Source organism: Metopolophium dirhodum, chromosome 1 (genome assembly GCF_019925205.1).
Source record: "Metopolophium dirhodum isolate CAU chromosome 1, ASM1992520v1, whole genome shotgun sequence".
NCBI classification, from domain to species: Eukaryota; Metazoa; Arthropoda; class Insecta; order Hemiptera; family Aphididae; genus Metopolophium; species Metopolophium dirhodum.
The window spans coordinates 18,556,569-18,568,046 of NC_083560.1; the positions used below are offsets into that span (position 1 = coordinate 18,556,569).

An 11,478-nucleotide genomic window follows, 5' to 3' on the forward strand; every position below is an offset into this window, starting at 1 on the left:
TACAAATTTAAAACGTAGGTAGGTATAGAATATTAAATTTTATTGTATTATTATGCATACTTATGAGCGGTAATACCTACTATGCATACGACTCAATAAAATAATTAATTTTTCTATAGAACGCACTTACATAACGGTAATGTTTTATACAGTTAGAACTTAGAACTTGTATAGGTTCAAGTTTAGTTAGCCAGTGCAGTGACCATCTAGTCAGGTATAGGTAAGGTACACGACTCCACGAAACATGTTATTATTACAAAATCGACGAACAAAATATGTTTGGAATTCCATTAATATATTTTGAATACGAGTAAAGTTTTCAAGTTTATAAATATACAATATCAGTTTATGGGTTAACTTTATTTTTTAAAATCATAATTACAATTCGTATTGTATTTTGGTTTTTCGTGTAAATATCTTTATTGCGATGGTAATGATTATTGTGTTATGTACAGACTTTCATTGTATGTTATAATCATTTATCGTATTTTTTATTACGCTCGTTATGGTCAATTTACCCACAAGGTAATTATTTTAAAAATAATATTGACATTTTCACAAAAAAAATGTTCCTTTCTCCTGTTTTTTAAAAAAAATATGAGAATTTTTAACCACCAATTAGATCCAATTTATTACCCGAAAGCTCCAAAGAAATTGCGCAAAAACTATATAGGTTTGAAACTCGTCTGAATTCTGATTTTAATGGTCAACATTTCAGAAAGAATATCTGCCAAATAATTTACAGCAGAAACGGGTGGAGGGGTACTCGTTTGTATCTCAACGGAATGGATAAAGTCATTACGTCATTATTTACGTTCTATAAATAAACTTAGAAATGTTACTATGATAAACGATAATTCTTCGAACAAGTGTCTGAAGCCCGATTGTAATGTTGTCTTCCACTGTATAGGCACCTACTTTATGGCTCATATAGTTTTGTACATTTTAAACGATGTAATATAATTTGAAAAAAATTATGTTTGTGATGAAAGTTTATATTATTATTATTATTATTATTATTATTATTATTATTGATCCAAGGTTAGGCGAGTTAACGTATTTTTTTTAACTCAGTCGTGTTTAGTTAGTTTTTTTTTTTATTTCAACCGAGTTAACTAGTAGCATCGACTTGACTTGACTGAGTAGCATTATAAATTAAGTTTATTAAAAACAAATACAAAATTCACGGTTATCTCGGATAAGTATTGTCCACTAAGAGATGCAGGTACGAAGTACCAATTCTCATATGAATAAATAATGGTGAGTGGTGACAAAAATTACAGTAATGAACGGAGAATTAAAACCAACTGTACAAAACATAGGCAACTTTATGATTACAATAATATTACGAATTATAATTCACCGGGCGATTACTTTAAAGTAGGTAACTTTAATATTCGTAAAAGTATAAATGTTTATGAGAATATTTTATTTTTTGCGTGGTTTCAAGTCGTTACGAAAAAACATAGAATTCGGATTTAGGATGAGTAGTTATATTTTATGAGTTATAACTTATAAGTATTTAATGTGTTGATGAGTGGAGTAGTGGACCAACATCTTTCGGGGTCACAAACTGACTTTAAATACTTACGAATCATAAACTACTCGTCCCAAATTCGAATTGTTTGCATCGAAATACATAGTAAAATTGTCTGCTCGGAAATATGAAATCTCAGTTTTCATTTACAAAAAGTAAAAACTTAAAAACGTCGAGGATAAAAAATATTAAAATAAAAATAGATATTAAATTGTTTTAAATGTTGTTTTTCTCAACTATAGACACTTCGTTAAAATAAAAACATTTATACTTTTTGAAATAATGAGTGTTTAGTGATAAAATAATCGCCTGATATAAATTGAAATGGTCACAAATCATGATATACATATCAATAACGCTAATAATAATAATAATAATAAGTAGGTATTAATCTAACCTATTATTATTATTATTATTATTAATATAATTGGTGAGCAGATCGTTGTTATGTTATAATGTTATTATACGGTCGACTAAATGTTTCCTCTTATAGCTGCTATGTATCTAAAAATGATAATTTAGTTTTTGTCTACACAAATATAAATATAAATCTGAAATATTCGTTTTAAACATCTCGTTTTCTTTTCTTATAATATTTTATATATTCTACGACCTTCAAATACCTTATCACTGTGTACACGGTAACGAACAGAATATTTGTCCGGTTAATATTTGTTTATTTTATTCTCAGAATTGAAATATGAATATACAATAGAAACTTAATTGGAAATGTTAAAAAAAATAAGTTGATTTAAAATTATTAACGTAGGGAGGCATATTATGAGTCAAGTAAAAGTTAAGTCAATTAAAACACCAAACCGGTCAAGTCGAGTCGAGAAGTATTGAAATTAACGTAAATCTTAACTTAGTCGATGCCCAGACATGTGTCACGGTAATAAAAAAAAATAATGTTTGTTAGGATTATATGCGAATTCCAAAAAAAAAAAAATTATAATTTGATTTTGTTTAATGGCGCGTAGAGAGGCGACCGAGTTAAGTTAAAGTCGAGTCAATCAAAACACCGAACCGGTAAGTGACGTTCAGAAAATATATCGAAACTAACTTGACTTTTAAAAATTGTTAACTCGTCTATGCCCCATATAGGTCTCATGGTGATAAAAAAATAATTAATATTTTTCTGGACAATATGAAAATTCCAAATTGACTTTATCGGGAATAATAAAAAAAAAATGTAAATTGATTTAATAACGCGTGGTGAGGCACTAACGAATCGCGAAGTCAAGTCGACTAAAACTCCTGAAACCGGCAAGTCGATTCGAGAAGTATTGAAATTAACTTAACTCTTAACTTAGTCGATGCCCAGACATGTGTAACGGTAATAAAAAAAAATAATGTTTGTCAGGATTCTATGCGAATTCCAAAAAAAAAAAAATATAATTTGATTTTGATTTAATGGCGCGTAGAGAGGCGACCGAGTTAAGTTAAAGTCGAGTCAATCAAAACACCGGACCATACTGGACTATGTGGAGTCCTACTGGACTTACCGGTCCAAGTTATACGTTAAGAAGTGTCGAAACCAACTTGATATTAATATTAATCATTAATTTTAAACTTAATATTGAACTGCTGAAAAAAAAAATAATAACAACTTAACTCAATGGTTAATAAGTTGATTGAAAATGTTCATATGGCTTTTAACTCAACTGAGTTAAAAAAAAAAAAAAAATGTAGGTTAACTGTTAACTTTAAACTTTTCCAAATGTTTTCCGTCAACCTGACTTAACTCGGTTAACAATTATTATCATTAAGTCGCCCGGGCTCGGCCAAAACCGGCGAGTCCAGTCGGGAGGCGTTGAAATCGACTCAACACGTTACCGGACTCGTCACGCCACGTCTGGTTAATACCCGGTATCGGGTCGTGTCACGTACCATGGCGTCCACACCGAGGTCGCCGACCAGTTCGGCGGCCGGCTGCCAGCCGAGCACGTCGTAGAACCGCGTGCCGTGGAACGAGTCGCCGGCGTACAGGTGGACGACGGCCGCGGCCGCCCGCGCCCGTTCGGCGTCCAGCGCGCCGCGCAGCCGGGCGAAACCGCCGTGGCCGCCGGCCGCGCCGCACGGTCCGCCGCCGCCGCCGCCGCCGCGGCAGGTCTCGTCGTAGTGCGAGTGCAGGTCGTTGGTGTGCAGGACGGTCAACCGGAACTCGCCCGGAACAGCCGCAGCCGCCATCGCCGCAGCCGCTTGAAGCAGACCCAACGCCACGGACGCGATCATCGTACTGCGCACCGCGGTTCCGGCCGTCGACCGTTATCAGTGCCGCCGCAGTGATAACGGATTCGGTTTCGTTATCAGTACCACCGCCGCCGCCGCCGCCGCCGCCGCCGCCGCCGCCGCCGCCGCAGTGATAACGGATTCGGTTTCGTTATCAGTACCACCACCGCCGCCGCCGCAGTGATAAGGAATTCGGTTGCGTTGCTAACCTAACCTAGAGGCGCGATAACAATATGCAGTGAAACTTCCATATAACGAAGTCGAATAAGCAACAAAAAAAATTCGTTGTATAGAGGAATTCGTTAAATAGAATTACGCATTAATTCAACTTTTTTTTTATTATTTTTTTTTATTATGTATATTGTATGCATTTAAAAACAACGTCAAACATCATATTACAGTTTAATTTAATTTTTAACCTTAAATATAGTTTAAAAGAAATAATCAGTAAGTTTTGTCTGCTTATTATTTTTGAAAATTGTCCTTCTTTCGTAAAAAGTTTTTATATCGTCAAGTTTTAAACGAAAGAATGTATACTCGTTTGCACCAATATCGGAACTGAAGTGTACTACAGTAAAATTAATCAGTTTGCCTACCTTCGGTGTCTTATCTTTATCGGGTACATTGTTCGTGTACAATTTTAGAACTATGACATAAACTATCAATTTGATAGTGACAACATTTACAAAAACTGGGTTTTTATCGAATAATTATTTCGTTATATACAAACATCAGATTCGTTATGTGGAGATAAATTTACGTGTAATTAAGAATGAAGGTCATAGTTTTTAAAAATATTTCGTTAAACAGAAAATTTCGTTAAATGGAAGTTCGTTATATGGAAGTTTCACTGTAATAGTAATCAATTCCTACGCGACATGATTGTTCACTTGCTGCACTGCACCATAATAATAATTAAGTGTCATTATGTGTTAGTAGTACTAGAAAATCAACTGACGCTTTGTCACTACAACTCTTATTATACGCTTGACAGACAGAAATACTGACCTCACCTGTTGCCTGAACAACATGAGTGATTGAAAATAATATTATGGTCCTCGACACGTAATCGAATAGGGACGTAAAAAAAAACCATTAATAATATAAGCGATTAAAAATTCAAACACGGTATCTAAAACAGCTATATACTATTCATATTGTGCGTCATCATAACACATCGAAAATGAATATAAAATATCAGCAAAAAAAGTTATGATTAGGGTTCTGAATTTGAAATTTTTCAAATTTCACTTTTATTGAAATATTTCTTGCCGTACATTTATGACTAAATATAAACTTTTAGATATAACACAACAAATTATCAATATTTTATTTTTTACGAAAATAAACTGCATACAATTTCTAAAGCCTATTTATTACGGTGAGTGGTAAACCCTTTTCTTATCACCTATTTAAAATGTATTGAAATAGTTGATGAAGAATAAAATGACGAATTTTGGACAAGTAGTTTACGATCTTTAGCTTTTAACTTTTGGCTTTTAGCCTGTAATAATAAAGATGCAATATATTGTGATGACCTAAAAAAAGTACCAAAAATTACCGAATAAAATAAACGCTTTATTTACATAAAATTGTAAAAAAATTAACCAAACATTTTTTTTAAATCATAATATTGACTATCTATATTCTACAGTGATATCTCCTTCGTTTCGAGTGATGTACGTTTCCTACCTCGACGTGTTAACATAATAAAAATGTATTCCTGTAAGACATAATCCACATGTTATTCATCGTTACAACACTTCACTATAATAATAGTTATGTATTTTTACGGTGAGTGCCAATAGTACACTCTTTTTTTTATCGCCTATTTAAAAGTAATTCCAAAGCTAGATATACGTAGGTATTTGATTTATAATATATCGGTACGTTTCGTGTATATTTGAATCAGAATAACAAGTTTTTACTTTGCATTATTTGAAAATGTTTAATTTAAAGGAGACTTTTTTAATTTTTTAAAGGTTTTTAAGGTCTTTAGGCGTTTAACACTAAAATCCGATTTTTTAATAATTTTGTTTTAAAATTTCAGCTTAAAAGAATGACATTTTAACGTGCTAAGAAGATTGTAAAAATAGAGATTACGAGTGGCGACGAAAATTTAAATGACAATAATATTCTTTTTTGCAGATAAAAATTTCACTTAGAAAATTAGAAAATGTGCAGTACTATAAATTTTATTTAAAAATATTTTTTGGTTCAAAAATTGTTTCTAATAAAAAAATTAAATGCATTATCTTAACTGGCTAATAGAGTAATATGTTACACTAATTAAAATAACGTTTAAACGTGTAAAACGCATAAATCGAATAACGGTTGAACGTATAAGTTGAATGACGTTTAAATTTGTAAAACGTTTAAACACCTAAATTTAATAACGTTAAACAGTCATTCGATCGTAACGTTTAATATTCATATAACAGTAAATAATATAATTTTTTTTTTAAATTTAATTCCTGGTTGTCGTACCACCATTGCAATTCACAGCTACTATTAAGTACCCATCGAATTATTATGAGTTATGACGTTTTTGAGCTGTTTGCGGACAATTTCAAATTTAAATTGTTTTAGTTTTTTTCGATATATTATATCAAAAACATATTATTTGTTGGGCGAAAAAGCGTGGAAATGTAAGACTCTTGATAAAATGTTATAATAGCAGTTTGAATATATTGATAATACATAGGCACAACTTTTTTTTATAAGCATTCAAAGTTCGATATTTGACAAAATTCATCAAATTTAAAATTTAATAACTATTTTGTAGTTAAAAATTAAAATATTTATTTTTTGTATAGCTAAGGATTGAACATCTAAAACAAGGTTCCGCGTAAATAGGTTATATTTTATAAATTACTTTATCCACAATAATATCATCAAATATACTTAGGCTATCTGACCATTTTCACTCAGAATCGTTTTTTTTATGCAATGATATTATATCATTGAATTCAAATTTAACACCATCCATTATACAGTGACCCACTCATCGTAATCAGTAGTACGGCTGAGCAACACCCACTTGCCCACCTTTTGTAATTTAATTTTTTTGGGGAAAAAGCTTGATAATTTTAATACAAAGCTTCTAATATATTGTTACAATGACTTTTGAAAAATATTGATAATCCATGGTCATTTTATTTTATACGCATTTAAAGTTCCAATCTTGACAAAATACGTAAAAATCACGAAAATTTGCAAATTCTTTTGAGTTAGAAATTAATAAAAAATTTGCTTTTTAAATCAAAGATTTTATAATGTAATGCAAAGATTCGTCATAAACTTGTCTACCTTTATCAAAAAAAAAAAAATGTCTACAGTAAAGTTAAATTTAATTGTTATGAGCGTTTGAATTTCATATTTTTGAAACATTCGATTCTCGTATAGCGATGTTCTTCTTATTATTATTCTAAAACGAAACTGTTTACAGACATTTTCAATTTTCAGTTTTTTTTTACTATTTATAACAATAACATTTTATTTACTGCGTAAAAAAAGCGTGAAAATGTAAAGATTCGTCATAAACTTGTCTACCTTTATCAAAAAAAAAAAAATGTCTACAGTAAAGTTAAATTTAATTGTTATGAGCGTTTGAATTTCATATTTTTGAAACATTCGATTCTCGTATAGCGATGTTCTTCTTATTATTATTCAAAAACGAAACTGTTTACAGACATTTTTGATTTTCAGTTTTTTCTTACTATTTATAACAATAACATTTTATTTACTGCGTAAAAAAAGCGTGAAAATGTAATACAAGGCTCTTGATATATTGTTATAATAGCAGTTTAAAAACATCAAAAATACACAAGCACAATTTTTTTCTGTAACCATTTAAAATTCGATTTTTGACAACATTTATCAAATTTAAAATTTAATTTCGATTTTAAATAATAATTTTAAATTTAATTTAATTTTGTAGCTAAAAATTAAAATATTCATATTTTTTATAGCTAAGGGTTGAACATCTAAAACAAGGCTTCACGTAAATAGGTTATATATAAATTACTTTATTCACAATAATATCATCAAATATACTTGGTAATATCATAGGCTGACTGACCGTTTTCGATCAGAATCGTTTTTCTTATACAATGATATTATATAATTGAATTCAAATTTAACACCATCCATTACAGTGACCCACTTGTAACCTACTGTACATCAGAGCGACATCCACTTATCCACCTTTTTTTATTATAAATCTATTTATTATCAAATATAATTAGGCATATCATAGGCTGTCTTCGCTCAGAATCGTTTTTCTTATACAATGATATTATAGTAATATTATCATTGAATTCAAATTTAACACCATCCATCATACAGTGACCCACTCGTAACCTACTGTACGGCAGATCGACACCCACTTGCCCGCCTTTTTTAATGTTTGCTTCCGATATATTTTTTTATCGATGTATCATTATTATTTTTACGTCCAAACAGCCTGGGCGTCCGTCCAAACGTCCAATTGCCCTAGATCGAGAATTTACACGACACTTACTTCCGCGACATCACCTTTTAGTGTCGTCGTGCAGTAATTAATGGACTTTCAAACTTTTACACTGCTCTTTATTCGTCTCGCTCATATTGTATTTTATTCACACCATTACTATACGCGTGCCAGACCTGCAGACGTCTGCGTTGTACAATAATAGTGTTGAGATATTTACGGGTTTGCACTCTGCGTCCAGAGTAACGTGATAGGTACATATATTGTCAAGTATACGACGTATAACACGATATAATAATAACATAAGAACGTATGGAAACCACGAATGCGTGTCACGTTTAAAGAAAGGAGAAAAAATAAGTCCGAGTCGGCTTATGTAGGTAACTTCGTGGTGACGTATATGACGGCGAAAAAGCGGTTCATAACTAGTGTGCCTATAGAACAGTTGCAAAGTACGTTGCGTTATTATTATTATTGTGTATTGCGTCTCTTTCGAATGTTTATCACAATACACTAAACTTTTTTTCCAACAGTGATATTGCACTGCAGTTTTGATACTTAAAATACTTCACTGCTATAGCTCGAAATTATGTTATACAAAAAAAATAAATACTTGTCGGCCGATATTCGAAATTTGTTTTCATTCGTCGATATTCCCGGAAAAGTATTCTGCGTCTGCAGGTTCAAAAAAATGTAAAATATAAATATCGTCATTGAAAAGTCAAAAGTTTCGAAACGAATTTCGTCCATTGACCGAATCACACACACTGTAGTCCTAACCTACGTCACGACGAATAGAATGTCTAGCCGAGTCAGTTCTCGTCCACAACTATGCTCGCTTCCCGACTATAAACTGACTACAAAGTTTGAAGTTTCGCATTATCGTTTGGATGCACAGTGAAAGGGTTCCACTTTTAAAATATTTTTGCACACGTCATTTTCTCTCAAGAATTGACCACTAAAATGTATGACACATATTATACAATAGAAACACAAGAAACTGTATCTAAGGTAATTTTTTTTTTAAGTTACAAAAATCACCAAAATCGGTTTTGTCAAAAACTGGTTTTACGTAAAAACTTACGTTTTGCCTTAATTTTTTTTTTTTTGGGGGGGGGGGGGTTGGAGGGAAAAACACACATTATTGTAAAATCAATACACATTCATCGCTCTGCTAAGAATCTGATACATTAAATTTATCTAAGCCAAGTGGTTTATTTTTTATGAGTTTTTGAAAACTGGAAGTTTTTTGAAGTAAGACTCACTATTGTAAAAAGTAATATTTTTTTTGAAAATATTTAGATTTTAACAATTACCTGTTTCAAAATTGTCATGAAATACGAGTTTGTAGTTTTTGAATTGAAAATGTTTTTTACGACTGAATCAAACTGATTTAAAAAAAATCATTAAAAATGAACTACATGACTTAATAAATGTTTTTACGATAAATATTTTTTCTAGTAACCGGGTTTACAAATTGGCTATTTCAAATTTTTCAAAAAAAAATTACATCAAATTTGACATTTTTGCATCCGTCGATATTCTCAGAAACGTATTCTGCGTCTGCGTCTGTTCAGAAATGTAAAATATAAAAATTGTCATCGAAAAGTCAAAAGTTTTGACATGACTAATTTCGTCCATTGACAGAATCCCACGCTGTCGTCCTAATCTAAAGCTAAAGTCCACGATGTCTAGCCGAGTTAGTTCTTGTCCAAAACAATAGAATCGCTTCCTGACCAAACTTTGACGTCTCGCATTACCATTTGAATGCACATAGTGAATAGGTTCCAATTTTAAAAAATTTTTGCAAAAGTCATTCGCTCTCAAGAATTGGCCACTAAGGTTTATCATACACAATATTATACAATATAACTACGAGAAAAGACGTTTTATTTTTAGTTTAATTAAATCGAAAATAAATTATCGATAAAACAATAATTCATGACAAACATAACAACAATATTATTATTATTCAACAGCAGCGTGGCCAAATTTTTTTTATTCCAAAGATCCACTGAAATCGCGTGTTTATCTAAAGATTATTGACATCGTAAAAAATGGACGACGAAGCGAATTATCTTTAAATCGTATAAATTCTTTTCACCGATAAGTAAAAAGTATAAAATATATATATTTGAATACATAACAAAAGTTTCCTTTTAAAATAATTGTCGCTATTATTATTCACTCATTAAAATTCCGTTTAAAAAATACCGTCTCCGAGTCTCGTGGCTTACCAACTAATGGAAAACACGAGAAAACACGTTTTATTTTTACTTTGATTAAATCAAAATCAAATAATCATTAATATCGAGTAAATTTTGTAATTAGTAGCAGTGTTAGGAACAGATAACAAAAAAATCATCTAAGATAAAGATAACAAAGCTAAATTTTATCTAAGATACAGATAAAAGATAAACAAATCAAATTCATCTGACAAAAAGATAAAAGATAAAAATATTTTATCTAGATATAATTATCTAAATATTTAAATAACAGATAATTTTAGAAATTAAAATTAAAAAAACTAATTTAAAAAAATATATATACCGTCATGTGAGTACACAAAAAAATACACACACAAGAGAACCCATGGCAAACGGCCGTTCTTTCCGGGAGGGTGGTGGGGTCACCGGCCAATTTTCGTGTCACGTACTATTATTAATTAACAACATTGAAAAGATATTTACGAGTATTGTGTATTTGTGTATACGAAATAATGTTTATTATTATTATACGTCACGTGCAATTAAAATTGGTTTAGAGATTGTTTATAGCCCATAGATTTATAATATAAAAAAGGCGGATAAGTGGATGTCGCTCTGCTGTACAGCAGGTAACAAGTGGGTCGCTGTAATGGATGGTGTTAAATTTGAATTCAATGATATAATATCATTTCTGAGCGAAAACGGTCAGTCTGCCTATGATATTACCAAGTATATTTGATGATATTATTGTGAATAAAGTAATTTATATATTATAACTATTTACGTGGAGCCTTGTTTTAAATTTTCTTTTTATAAATCCTAAGCCATAAAAGTTAAACATGTTATACCTTTTTAACTACAAAATAATTAATAAATTATAAATTTGATAAATGTTGTCAAAATTTGAACTTTAAATGCTTATAAACAAAAATTGTGCCTATGTATTTTTAATATATTTCAACTGCTATTAGAACAATATATCAGGAGCCTTATATTCAATTTTCACGCTTTTTTACCCAACAAAAAAATTT

At 30.7% G+C, this 11,478-nt stretch overlaps 1 protein-coding gene across 1 annotated transcript in view; it reads right to left on the reverse strand.

The window, feature by feature from the left end:
- LOC132935158 (protein 5NUC-like) overlaps positions 1 to 3,792 on the reverse strand; it is a 42,392-nt gene extending 38,600 nt beyond the window's left edge. The window contains exon 1 of the mRNA XM_061001627.1: positions 3,428 to 3,792. Within this exon, the coding sequence (XP_060857610.1) occupies positions 3,428 to 3,772 (345 nt within the window). The 5' untranslated portion in view covers positions 3,773 to 3,792. The remainder of the gene's footprint in view (positions 1 to 3,427) is intronic.
- Positions 3,793 to 11,478: the final 7,686 nt, after the last annotated feature.